This window comes from Mercurialis annua, linkage group LG1-X, assembly GCF_937616625.2.
Source record: "Mercurialis annua linkage group LG1-X, ddMerAnnu1.2, whole genome shotgun sequence".
Taxonomy (NCBI): Eukaryota; Viridiplantae; Streptophyta; class Magnoliopsida; order Malpighiales; family Euphorbiaceae; genus Mercurialis; species Mercurialis annua.
Genome location: NC_065570.1, coordinates 67,510,393 through 67,524,473, shown reverse-complemented (window position 1 = coordinate 67,524,473; position 14,081 = coordinate 67,510,393). Strand labels below are relative to the sequence as shown.

Below are 14,081 nucleotides of genomic sequence, written 5' to 3'. Positions count from 1 at the left end.
AATTGATTATATTATAATTTTAAAAGCAAAATCTTTGCCTAATAATTCTCTAAAAAAACAAATTATAAACAGTAAATACACATGTGAATCAGTAATTTTAACTGCTTATTTTTATTAGATTAGTTTTAAGAGTTTTGATTTATATAAACTCATTATATATACAAGCTATTTAGTTAAATGAGGTTTTAATTTTTATTAATAACCTTTTTACGGCAATAAACTACTGATATAATTTTGTACAGACTTTAAAGATATATACACTATTGATTTTTGAAAAAAAAAAATTATTAATGTATATTTTTATTGTAAATATTATAGATTAAGTAAAACTATCATCATCACTTTTCTATCTAAGTGATCAAATCTGAATTGGTAGTTTCCCTTATTGCATTAATTCTTAGAGTCCATTATAGAGATTCAATAAATTAAATCTCTAAAATGAGTCTCCAAAATTAATTCAAATTTAATTTTAAAATTGTCAAACTCTTTATTTAAAATAATTTTTAAATACCTACAAAAAACTTATAAAATATTAAATTTAAGAAAATAAAGAAAGATAGATATCGCCGAAGATTTTTTTGGTGGTTTTTAATATAAAATTAATTTAAATTTTTTTTCTTTTCATTTTGCTTACCGAGTTGTTGGATTAAAAAACAAATTGATAGTAAGTAATAACAATGAAAACGGCCGCAATCTATTGGGCCAAAATCATGTATTCAAGTCGAGTAGATAAACATCATACAAAACATCATACAAATAACATTCCATATATTTGTACTGTTAAATTCATCTTTCCTTTTTAATTTAGACATATCTGTACTATATTGCATTAACGAGGAAAGTTTATCATTAAGGTTCCTTTATTTATCTTATCTTATTCATTTTTTCCATTTTCACATTAATAATTAATACAGACTTTATGATATAAAATAATGAGTACCGTAAAGTATCATACATTGAAATCTTTGATTCATCTAATTTTTTCAATTTGATTATTACTAATTCACCTAAGCAAGCGAGTGTTGAGATTGTGGTGTATGTGTGTGTGTGTGTATATATATATATATATATATACCATATAATTTAATCCGCCTGAGTAAGCGAATTTAATTATGTAAGAAGAATTTTGATTCGTGCTTCTAGATATGTAAATTATATTAAAACTATAGAAACTCCAATATTATCTTTATTACAAATTTAATAATGTTCATATAGTTAAAAAAACATCATAAAAAATTATCACTTTAGACGTTTTGTCGTTTTAATCATGCCGTTTAAAAATCGTCATTTTCATACACCAACTGTCATTTTTTTCAAATCGATACACCGAGTGAAAATCCGGTGAAAATAGTTGAGTTGAAACCAGATAGTGACATGTCAGAACGAATCGGATAGTGACACGTCATCAATTTTCACCGGATTTTAAAACGATATATCGGTTTGAAAAAACCAGTAATTAGTGTATGAAAATGACAATCTTCTAAAGGCGTGATTAAAATAATAAACCGTGTAAAGTTTGTAAATTTTTATATTATCCTAAAGACCAATTTTTTTTATAGTTTTCATGTCATTTGAATCATATGTTACAATTAATAATTTAAAAGCTTACCCTTTACGATGTAAAAGAAATTTTGTTATCAATTGCAGAGAAGATAAACTTATTTAAAAATATTAAAAATATCATTTATTTACTTTTAACATGTTATTCGAATTCTACGTTAAAAGTCAAAACAAAAACTTGCCTTTTATAATATAAAATTGGATTTTATTATTAATTATATAAAAGAGAATGCTTCATCACAAGAAGAAATTGAAAAAAAAATACTGAGAAATACATAATGGTTTTTGGAGAGATCGGTCCAAATATCCAATTAATATATTTTATAGAAGTGAAAAATTTAAAAATAAATAAAATATAAATATGTTATTTCATTGAAATATCATATTAAACTAATTCAGGATCAAATATACCAAAGGTAAAAAAAGTATTTTGGAGAGATCAATCCAAAAATCTAACAAAAGAAATTTAGAAGTGATTTTTTTTTAAATATAGACATTTTATTTTATAAACATATCAATTATTAGAATTAATCTAAAACAGAATAAACAAAATACAAAAAAATTAAGAATTTTTATTATACAATTTTATTAGTTTTAAAGATAATGTAAAATTTTATTTTATTTTTAGATCCAATTTTATCTACAATTAGTTGTATTAATAATGTATAGAAAATAATCAATTACCATTCATGGTAGTTAAATTCCAAATAATATGTAATATAAAATATTTTTACCTAAATAAAATAAATATAAAATAAATTTTGATATAATTATTTTAATATAATAATATTATATTTATCGCGCGCAATTGCGCGGGTATTCGACTAGTTAAGTCATAATGTTCGGAAAAAGACATTTGTTTTGAACGATGAGGATATAAAATAATCATTGGACTCTAACTAAGTTGTTATAAAATTTACAATTGTTAACTCTAGACTTTGTTTGTTGTATCTTAAAGCTATATTGTAGCGCCATAAACCCTGCAATAACCTCCAAGCTTTCTTCCATGAAACCTCAAAAGCTTTCTTCCATGGAAGATGATTTAGTGTATATTGAATCTGAATACTGCCCTGAGGCAATCACAGAATGGTTCCAAGTTGGTTTATTTCAAGACAGAGCCAAGATTCTAAAGACCAATAGAAAAGGCGTTGTCGGAATTATGACCCTAAGAGCCAAAAAGCATCTCTCCGCTTTAGGTTGGACTTTCAAATTCGTTAATCACTGCGGCCGACGCGAGTTGCGGTATATATCCCCGCGAGGTAAACAGTATAATTCTCTTCGAGTCGCCTGTAAAGAGGTCATTAGTAAAACTGATAACCCTGACACGAAATCTGCAGAACGGACAAGTTTTTCGAGAAAAGAAGTTTCTTGCTTAGTTCGTCAAGAACCCAGATCAGATTCTGATAAAATGTTATCAAAGACGAAGAAAATAAGAAAAATAAGAGATTTTGATGGTCCTGACACGAAAATTGCAAAACAGATCATAGTTAGCGAGAAAGAGCCGTCAGGAGGTACAAGTTTGTTGAGAAAAGAAGTTTCTTGCTTAGTTCATCAAGAACCCAGATCTGATTTTGATAAATTATTGTCAAAGACGACAAAAATAAGGAAGACTAGAGGTTTTAATAATCCTGACACGAAAGCTGCGAAACGGATCATAGTTGGCAAAAAAGAGCAATCAGATACAAGTTTTTTGGGAAAAGAAGAAGTTTCTTGCATAGTTTATCAAGAACCCAGATCAGATTCTGAAAAACTATTGTCAAAGACGACGAGTAAAAGGCAAATTAGAGGTTTCGACAGGAAAACTGCGAAACAGATCATAGATGGCCAGCCAGAGCAATCAGGCAGAATTTCTTGCTTCGTTCATCAAGAACCCGTATCAGAATCTGAAAAATTCTGGAGGAAAACTAGGGGTTTTATTAAAAGAGTTCAGCATCAGAATGGGGTAACTGCTATCTCTTCGTGTCGAACAATCCTGACATGGCTGGTCGACAATAATGTCTTATCGGTAAGAGAAAACGTATACTACTATGGAAGATTGGATATGCCTGCAATGGCGAAAGGGTGTATAAGTGGCGGAGGGATTAAGTGTAATTGCTGTGGTAAAGTGTATACACTTAATGGTTTTGAATTTCATGTTACTGGCAAATATTACAAACCAGCTGCTAATATCTTTCTAGAAGATGGAAGATCTCTGCTACAATGCCAGATGAAACTAATACATGATGACGACGATGATGACTCACCCGAAAGATTGATGAGTAGGAATCGGAATGAGAATGATGACGTGTGTTCTGTTTGTCACTATGGTGGTGATCTCATTTTATGTGATCAATGTCCATCCTCTTTCCACCAAAAATGCCTCGGTTTAATGGTAACTCATTTATTTAAGACTTAATTGCAAGTAAAATTATGAATTACAGCGTGTTTTACAATTTTAATTTTGTTTTTCTGGAATTGTACAGGATGTTCCTGATGGAGATTGGTTTTGTCCGTCATGTTGCTGTGGAATTTGTCACCAGAACAAGCTAAAACCAGAAGATGAACATTCTGTGTATAACAATAATTATAACGGAGTTATGAATTGTGCTCAATGTGAGACTAAATGTTAGTCAACTTTCCATCCTGTTGAACTACTTATCAAACATTTGGTAATATCTGTCATAATCGCCTTTGCCTATTTGTTGCAGATCATATCGGATGCTTAACGAACGGATCAGCAGAAGTTAGCTCGGAAAAGTCAACTGAAGAAAATTGGTTTTGCAGCAAAAAGTGTGACCAGGTACCAAAAAATTCTACCTGATTAACTGATAAACTTAGTAATTAGCGTATATCTCTGAATCAGCTTCGATTTGCTAAATTATAGGCGCCGTAATTCCAACTCAGTCAAAAGTTATGACCTGTTAAAGTTTATTGCTCAGAATGAAGCCTATTTTCTATTTTGTCTTCCCATTTGCTCGTTCCAGGAAGATCTGCGAAAATAAAGTACTAATGATTGTGCAATTCGTGCAGATTTTTGCCGGCCTGCACGAGCTTTTAGGAAGACCAATTTCAGTGGGAATGAACAATCTTACATGGACATTGTTAAAAGCCAATAATCATAAACCTGACGATTCTGAAATCGACAACTATAGCAAGCTGAAAATCGCACTTGATATGGTGCACGAGTGTTTTGAACCAGTTCAAGAACCTTACACCAAGGGAGATATTCTTAAAAATGTTATTTTCAGTAAAAAGTAAGCCCTATTTTTACAGAAAATAATCGGTTTTTCTTTGGACAAATTTCCTTTCTGACAGGGAAACTAATTCTTGTTATTTCAACATTTTCAGGTCGGACCTACACCGTCTGAATTTCCGAGGTTTCTATACAGTTCTCCTGCAGAAAGATGATGAATTCATTACAGTGGCTACAGTAAGGTACTACAATCTGCTAGACATCAATTCTGCATTGCACTAAAACGGAAAATGCTCGAATGGAAAAAACGACTAAACTATATATTTCTATAACAATATGTTATAAATGTAAAGGTTCAGAATTTTAATAACATTTTCGTCTTTAAGAATGAAATGTCGAAATGTAGGACATGACAAGTTTCCGTACAACATATGTTATCATTACAATGTCATGAACTTGAGATTTCAAGGATTTATGTTGCACTAAAACGGATAATGTTTTAATTTAAATGGAGAATGACTAAACCACATTTTGTAATATTTTATAAATAGAAAGTTTCAGAATTTGGTTTTTATTTCTAAAAATGAAATGTCAAAATATAGGACTTGGACAAGTTTCCGTACAACATATGTTATCATTACAATGTCCTGAACTGGGGATTTGACTGTGTTTTTGGCTTGTTGAAGGGTCTATGGAGACAAGGTGGCAGAAATACCGCTCGTCGCCACTAGAATTCAGTACCGCCGACACGGAATGTGCGGAATACTAATGAACGTCCTGGAAAAGGTAATAACCTCCAGAAGTGTTTAATTTTCAGGAAGAGTGAAGTCTAATTTATATTCTAAATAATTGTTTTTTGTTAATTCAGAAGCTGAAGGAATTAGGAGTCCAGAGAATGATTTTACCAGCTGTTCGTAGCGTGTTAAACACATGGACTGGTTCTTTCGGATTTTCGAAATTGACAGAAGCGGAGAGATTGCAGCTTGTAAAGTACCCATTCTTGGATTTTCAGGATACTGTGATGTGCCACAAGCTGTTAATGGGTTTCCCTTCTACAGAATCAAGTTTATCACCAGGTTTATTCAATAACTTCATTTTAAAATAAGGCCTAATGACTTGGAAAATCTAAATATTTGCCGTTTCTTTATCAATGCTGACATGTTCTTGATTCCGTTTTACAGAAGCTGAGCCTGTATTATGCATTGATGCTAGTGGAAATGGTGATAACACAGAACTTGGTGTATTATGTGCTGTCTCTGAAGTATTTCAAGCACGAGAAATTGGAAGCGAAATTGCCAAATGCCAGGAATTAGAGTAAGTCTCTTGCTTCATTGTGACAAAATTTCCGTCACTAATCCGTGACATAATTTATATCTCTCGGAAATGTAATTACTGAATTCTGAATAGTGTGTATCTCTATTCCGGCAGGTTTTCTGCAATTCATACGAGCAATAGCAACGGAGGAGCAGCGCTTATTGACCCAGGAACCGATCCAGGTGAAGCCGGTCTAGATTGCACTACAGCTTACTTGGAAAAAGTATTTAAATGTTACAAACGAAGAAAAACAAAGATGATAGCATGTGGAAGCTGAGGTTTAAAGTTTATTCCAGGGTTGCCTACGAATTCTGATGATTGTACTGCAATGTGTCTCATTTTAACTCTCTTGTAGAATTTTTACTCATGTAAATAAATTTGTTTTGTCTATATAATAGGTTCAAAATTGATATGTATTTTGAGTGATTAACATGTGTCCGACTATGTAAATTATATTTTAAATTTGTATTTGGTTATCTATATCTAGGTAAAAAAATTAGCTAACTCTCTAAGATTTTATTAAAAATTATTATTTAACTCTGTTCATCAGTTATCTATTAATAAAATTATATAATAGCAATACTAAACTTTAGATTATTTATTGATATGGTATAATTTTATCGGTGTGGCGTGTAAATTAATTTGAATAAAATTTTCCTACAACCTTGGTTGTAGGAAACTCCTACAACTATTGACATGTCACTTATTAATTGGCTTCTTTCAATATATTTAATATATTTACAAAGTTACATTTTTAGTTCTTATATTTTGTTAGAAGTTATATTTTAATTATATAGAGTAATTTTATTTTTTTATTTTTCTAAATAATACTTCTAAAATTATAATTCTTATTAACATTTTATCATGAATGAAAGATTAAATTAATAAAAATTAACTCATATATTAATAATAATATAGTCTAAATTTTAATTGACTATTATAATAATTATTTAAAATCATTTAAGTGTAACTTATCATAATTTTAAAAAATAAAAATGGATGAAATATATGTTATTTTAAAAAAAAAATATTAATAAAAAATTTTAGTTAACTAATTTAACAATCTTTATTACTTCTATTTTTTAATTTCATCCCAACTATAATTTTATTATATGTAACACTATTGTCTAAAAAAATAAAAATATAGAGAAAGATTATCAATTGGAAATAAATAATCATATTATTGTCCAATTTACAATTTTAGAAGTCATAAGTTATGTGGACAGTTTTATATAAAATATAGGAACTAAAAATGTAACTTTTTAGATATATTAAATATATTGAAAGAGGCCAATCAATAAATGACATGTCAATGGTTGTAGGAAAATTTTATTTAATTTATAATGTCAATATCTATAACTTAATTTTGCTGTGTTGTGATTTTATTAACTAATACTACTAATATATATTTAGTATAAATAATCAATTTTATTAACAATTACATTTTATAATTTAATTATAAAATGGATTGTGAACTGTATAAAAAATAAATCAGTTAAGAAAATTAATTTAATAAATATTTTTTTATTAGGTATTATATTTTATAAATTTAAAGTTAAATAGTCAAATTAATTATTTTTAAAAAATGAAAAACTGAAAAAATTATTTTTATTAAAATTATAAATATATATTATTTTATTTGACATTACAATTTTATATATTAAAGTAAAATCAAAATAAATATTTGAATTCATTAAATATCAAATCTATAGAACTATTTTTTTATATATATACTCATATATCACAAAATAAGTTAGATAAATAAATGGTCTGATTATGTTTAGATTATTTTCTATAACAGAAAATTATTTTATTTTATTCATTATTGAACGTATATAAATTACTTTCATTAATAAAAAAAATTAAAAATTAAAAGGCAACCTCTGATTTCCAAAAAAGAAATTACAGTCTTAAAAAATAAAAACTACTGTATATGTAACCGCCCATGTTAAGAAATCGCGGATTAGTTAAAATTAGGTCAGCGGTCAATATTACCGGCCAAACACCTACATATAAATATCCAAAGCATTACCAATTCATATTTTTATTCTATTTTTTTTTCCTCTTTTGTAAATTAAAAAAAAAAAAAACCTTCTCTCAAATTTCAATTAAGAAAAGAAAAAGAAAAGGAAAAAAAGGTAATTATGTTTCATCTTAATTCTTCGCTATTTCCTAATTCCTTAACAAATCGTGATCTCTATATTCTTTTAATTCGTATATGCATATTGATAACGAATTTTCTATTTGATTATTCAGTAATCTAGTCTTGATTTGTGATTTCTGCATTTCTATTATCGATTGAAATTGGGGATTTTTTTAAATTGTTTAGGTTTATCGGTTAAAATTTTCAATTCTGCGAGTTTTTTTATTTAATTGCAGGTTGTTGTTGTTGTGTTTTAGGTGTAAAAATCAAAGATGTTAGAGCAGCTGTTAATTTTCACTAGAGGAGGGTTAATCCTTTGGACATGTAATGAGCTTGGAAATGCTCTAAAAGGATCGCCGATTGACACTCTGATCCGATCCTGTCTTTTAGAGGAACGATCCGGTGCTGCTTCTTTTAATTATGATGTTTCCGGTGCTTCTTATACCCTTAAATGGACTTTCCATAACGACCTTGGTCTTGTCTTTGTTGCTGTTTATCAAAAAATTCTCCATTTACTGTATGTCGATGAGTTGCTCGCTATGGTTAAGCTGGCGTTTTCGGATATTTATGATCCTAAACGCATGGAATATAATGATTTTGATGAAACTTTTAGGCAGCTTAGGAAAGAGGCAGAAGCTCGAGCTGAGGAGTTGAAGAAGTCGAAGCAAGTGGGTAAGGCTTTGAATGATAGCAAGAAGCAAGTGCAGGTGAGAAAAGGCGGATTTGATGGAGGAAATAAGAAGAGTGTATCGAATGATGCTGGTGATGGAGATGGGGATGGGAAAGGGAAAGCTTATAAATTGGAGAATGGTCACTCCAATGGTAATGTTGTTGATAATGAAAGGTCTAGAGCAGGTGTTGTTAGTGCTAACGGTAAAGAAAATGCGAGTTCTAATATTTCCGCTTTTGATGTAAGTAAGCTTCAGAAGCGGGGTAAAGGTGCAAAAAAAACTGATACTGTTATTAGTATGGGTCCTAAGGTTGACCCAAAGAAAAAGATAGCGAAAAAGAATAGAGTTTGGGATGATTCGCCCAAAGAGTCTAAATTGGACTTTACAGATCCTGTGGAGAATGGGCATGAGAATATGGAGGTTGTGGAAACTAATCATGGTGAAAGCATGATGGACAAAGAAGAAATTGTCAGCAGTGACAGTGAGTCTGAAGAGGAAATGGGAAAGGAGACCAAGCCTGATGCTAAGAAGAAGGGATGGTTTGCTTCCATGTTTCAGAGGTAATTTCTTACATTTTTCAAACTAAAGTTGTATGTTTCTTTGATCATCATGTGGTCGTTTTAATTTTTCCACTAATTATTCCATTATTGTTGTGGTTCTTACGCAACTCCTTTGGTGGAAAACACAGAGCCCTTCCCTTGATCCATGTATGAACTAAATCTATACATATAAGATTGCCGATGTTTTGAAGAGTTTTCTGTGAAATGATGAATTATTTCAGTATTCTACCAAATAATTAGCAGATGCCAGTAGGAACAGCTACTAGTGATATTTATTGATGAAATTTGTTGTTTTTCATCCGATTTGTTTTTTTTTTTTCTTGTCTCAGTATTGCTGGAAAGGCAAATTTGGAGAAGTCAGACCTGGAACCAGCTCTGAAAGCTCTCAAGGATAGGTTGATGACCAAGAATGTGGTATGTTTCCTTGTCAACTAGGTTTCCTGTGCATGATCTCCTTCTGTGCTAATTTTTATGAGCTGCACCCCATATGCTAATGAAGTTTTGTTCTTCTTCATATCATAGGCAGAGGAGATAGCTGAGAAGCTTTGTGAATCAGTCGCAGCTAGTCTTGAAGGTAAAAAGCTGGGATCTTTCACGAGGATATCTTCAACAGTACAGGTTAGTTAAATTGCAAATCAATTGTGTTTCTTTTTGCTTCTTAACATTTTGGAATTGGCAATAAGTTGACATCCCATGGAATTATGTATACAGACTGCAATGGAAGAAGCACTTGTTCGTATTTTAACTCCTAGGCGCTCTATTGACATACTGAGGGATGTTCATGCTGCTAAGGAACAAAAGAAACCATATGTTGTTGTTTTTGTTGGTGTCAACGGGGTTGGGAAATCCACCAATCTTGCTAAGGTTCATCTGATCTCTCTCTCTATACATACATACATATATATATATATATATATATATTTTGCTCATTTGAAGATTTTACCCATTAGCCTGTTTTCTCAACTTGTTAATTTTGCATTTGCAGGTTGCATACTGGCTTCAGCAGCATAATGTTAGCGTTATGATGGCTGCTTGTGATACATTTCGGTCAGGAGCTGTTGAGCAACTGCGTACTCATGCACGTAGACTTCAGGTACAAATTTGCCATTTTATCTTAACAGAAGCAAGGTCATCTGGGCTTTGTTCCCGTAGATTGTTTGCTTATATGATTTTTTGTTCAGAAACTGTAAGATAAACATGTAAATGTTTTTGTGGCAGATCCCTATATTTGAAAAGGGCTATGAAAAAGATCCTGCTATTGTAGCAAAGGAAGCAATTCAGGAGGCTACCCGCAATGGTTCTGATGTGGTTCTTGTTGATACTGCTGGTAGAATGCAGGTATGTTGTGGGATTAAATTTTAGCTCAGGTTGACCTGTAATTAGTATTTACAGGTGTATATTCTGGTTGATGTCCAACTGGCTCTCCAGCCAGTTCTTAAATTTGCTTGATGAGGAAGAAGATTTCAATTCTTTTTCCTCTTACAATTAGCAACTGAAGTTATTCTTAAAATGATGAAATTATACATGACTGGATGTGAATCTTTTAGCAGCAGCATGTTTATGGAAATATCCTGATCGTATAACATTATTAAATTTTATCCTCGTGGAAATCCCTAGTTAGTTGGGATTATAGTATGACTAATTGAGTTGAATTTAGGTAGGTAATGAGTATATACCTTTCATGCTCATATGCTTGTTCATTATTTTGTAACTGTTCTTATTTTTCTGATGATATGCATGTGCTGTTTGCTTTAGGACAATGAACCATTAATGAGAGCTCTCTCGAAGCTTATTTACCTCAACAATCCAGATTTGGTCTTGTTTGTTGGAGAGGCATTGGTTGGAAATGATGCTGTCGATCAACTGTCGAAGTTCAATCAGGTTCAGTCTTTAGTTTAATTTTAAAATATTTCATTTTCCAATACTTCTATTCATATCAAATTTAACAAGTGACCTTTGATTATCTGCAGAAATTAGCTGACCTTTCTACTTCACCTTTCCTAAGATTGATAGATGGGATTCTGCTAACCAAGTTTGATACGATTGACGATAAGGTATAGAATCCCATGAGTAACAGTCAACACTCCCTCCTTTTCATGCTTTGTTTTAAGGATTAAATGAAAAACAAATTACGAACTTCATCGTGTTTTGCAATTACAACACTAACTTCAAATCTTAGCTAAGTCAAATATAAACTATCAATTCCTTTGCAATTACCGAGCAATATTCTATCAAAACAATGCTGATTGAAACACCAACAACATATTATTATCAGCATCCACATCAATATTTTTTTGTCGTAAAATTATTCGGTGTTCCAAATGCAAACGATTGATAGTAGTTTGTGTCTGATATTGATAAGATTTACAGTTTTGTGTTGTAATTGCCAAACATGCTAAATTTTATGATTTAATTTGCATTTTACCCTTGTTTTAATATTCTTCTTTCTGCCGTGCCTCTCTGAACTTTTTGTCCATTATTCATTTTTGGGTAATGTAGGTTGGAGCAGCATTGTCAATGGTTTATACCTCCGGTGCACCGGTCATGTTTGTTGGGTGTGGACAATCCTACACGGATCTCAAGAAGCTGAATGTGAAATCAATTGTGAAGACGCTCCTCAAATGAATGGTGGTGTTTTACCATTAATCAATGTTTTCTTTTGGGTGAATGAAGTTGTTTCCATTGTCATGCTTTCAGTTCTGTTATGAACAGATTTCTGCCAAACTTCTGTGTTTGTTTGTTCCATTCTAATTTTCGGATTTGTTAAAAGGAGGCGAATCGGTCACTTGTCATTGTAAGATATAGCAGTTTTCAATAAATTTGGAACTTCTGTTTTAATTATCTTGTCTATTAGTTCATGTAATGTTTGATGGATCTGATGATAAAATTTTATATGCATAAAATATGTAATGATACAGCACTGAAAACTTGAAATAGGAAACTCTGAAATAAGAAACGGAAAAATAATACTATTTTTTTTATAAGAATTAAGTTATGAATATAGATATTTGTTGTTAATTTTTTTTCATAGATATGAACAATTATACTTTTAAATATGTCTTTGTAGAGAATTTGATAGGATAGAAAATTAGCAAAAACGGAATTAAAGAAACTGAAGGAAAAAAATAATAAAAATCATGTATTCGCATAGTTGCAAATGCATAATCCAATTGTTTAGTCATTGTACGGCAAAATGATGCTTTTCTTTTTTCTTTCAGATTTTTCACTAAATGAATCCGTTACAAAAGAAGATCTGTTTATAAACTGCAATGATTTGTAACTTTGCTCATCCACTCCGTTCAAACAGAAACTAATTGAAAGTAATTTTATATAAACACTGAAAGCAAACTGAAAAATTAAATACTTTTTATAATTCAATACCAAATTGAATTTATTGATTCAATTTACTTTTTTTTTTGATTTGGTTCGATATAAAAGAAAAGTAAAACAATCAAATATAGAAACATAATCCTTCACATCAATGCACTCAAAATCCACCCATAACTATCATATACCAAATTTAACATCTCATGATCTTCATCTTTTTATGGTATTAGATGATTTAGCACAAGTTACAAATATAAATCATAAATATACATGTTAGCTATAAATTTAGTAGCAACATTTTATAGCTTGTAGTGCCTTATTCTCTACAACTTTCATCATTTTTTTCCATTTGATTTCAAGTTAAAGTTATGGTTAGGCTGAGAATTTTGATAGCATTTTTGCCTTTCATGTTGATGCTATTTGCTTTCTCTGAAGCAAACAGAATTATCCTAGTTGGAGGGAAACAAAATGCATGGACGATCCCATCATCTTCTCATGACACCCTTAATATTTGGGCAGAGAAAACTCGTTTCAAAGTTGGAGATACTCTCTGTAATTTTCTTCTCTCTAATTTTATTTTCATTTACTTGTTTTCTTTTTCGTAATCAACATTATAAATGGCGGCAGAAATTAAAAATAAAAGAAAGAGTAGAAAAACGTTTAGTCACTCTAAAAATAAGGCTCTATGAGATGATTAAAGAAAATAATAATGTCGAAAAGGATAGAAAACAGTTGAAAACATCCGTGATTGATAATGATCGGCGGCCAGAAGAGTGGCCGCTCCGCCCTTTTGATTCCACCTGTGCTTATAGACTATTAAAAATCTCAATCGACATATTTTAAATTTTATAAGTTCCAATTAATTGTATTTGGAATTAAATTTTAAAAAATCTTTTTGGAATGCAAGAAATTAGTATTGTCACTAAGCTATTAAATTTAAATTGTGCATGATAAATTGTCGCCCCTTTATGAATTTTTTTTATTTTTGTTTTAATATCATTAAATTTTATTTTTATTTGATTACAAATTTAAATTCGTCCCTAATTCCATTTTTTATAACCTCTTATCAATCTAACTTTCTATTGTTGTTTTTTCTAGTGTGGAAATACAACCCTAAAATAGACTCAGTGCTACAAGTTACAAAGGAGGATTATGAAAATTGCAAAATTTCAAATCCAATGAAAGAAGACAAAGAAGGGCATACAATGATTGAATTGGACCATTCAGGACCATTTTATTTCATTAGTGGAGCTCAAGGAAATTGTGAGAAAGGAGAAAAATTAATTATAATTGTTCTTTCTGAACATCATTGGCCTAAACATAACACTTCAACA

The 14,081-nt window shown here is 30.4% G+C and overlaps 2 protein-coding genes across 3 annotated transcripts; both read left to right on the top strand.

Annotated features, from left to right (window-relative positions):
- Window positions 1-2,497: 2,497 nt before the first annotated feature.
- LOC126665063 (increased DNA methylation 1-like) lies at window positions 2,498-6,414 on the top strand. Of its 2 annotated transcripts, none has more exons than XM_050357759.2 (9): window positions 2,498-3,931; window positions 4,023-4,164; window positions 4,248-4,339; window positions 4,570-4,793; window positions 4,888-4,974; window positions 5,419-5,518; window positions 5,601-5,775; window positions 5,914-6,046; window positions 6,161-6,414. In XM_050357759.2, the coding sequence occupies exons 1-9, from the start codon at window positions 2,567-2,569 to the stop codon at window positions 6,321-6,323; spliced, it is 2,481 nt and encodes an 826-aa protein (XP_050213716.1). In that variant the 5' UTR covers window positions 2,498-2,566; the 3' UTR covers window positions 6,324-6,414. The 2 variants fall into 2 exon arrangements, with proteins under 2 accessions (XP_050213716.1, XP_050213714.1); XM_050357757.2 differs by having other exon boundaries at window positions 5,601-5,808; window positions 6,161-6,413.
- A 1,664-nt stretch (window positions 6,415-8,078) lies between these two features.
- LOC126659772 (uncharacterized) lies at window positions 8,079-12,258 on the top strand. Its single transcript, XM_050353110.2, has 10 exons — window positions 8,079-8,184; window positions 8,447-9,420; window positions 9,750-9,834; window positions 9,943-10,038; window positions 10,132-10,284; window positions 10,406-10,513; window positions 10,639-10,758; window positions 11,176-11,301; window positions 11,391-11,474; window positions 11,920-12,258. The coding sequence occupies exons 2-10, from the start codon at window positions 8,462-8,464 to the stop codon at window positions 12,043-12,045; spliced, it is 1,857 nt and encodes a 618-aa protein (XP_050209067.1). The 5' UTR covers window positions 8,079-8,184; window positions 8,447-8,461; the 3' UTR covers window positions 12,046-12,258.
- Window positions 12,259-14,081: the final 1,823 nt, after the last annotated feature.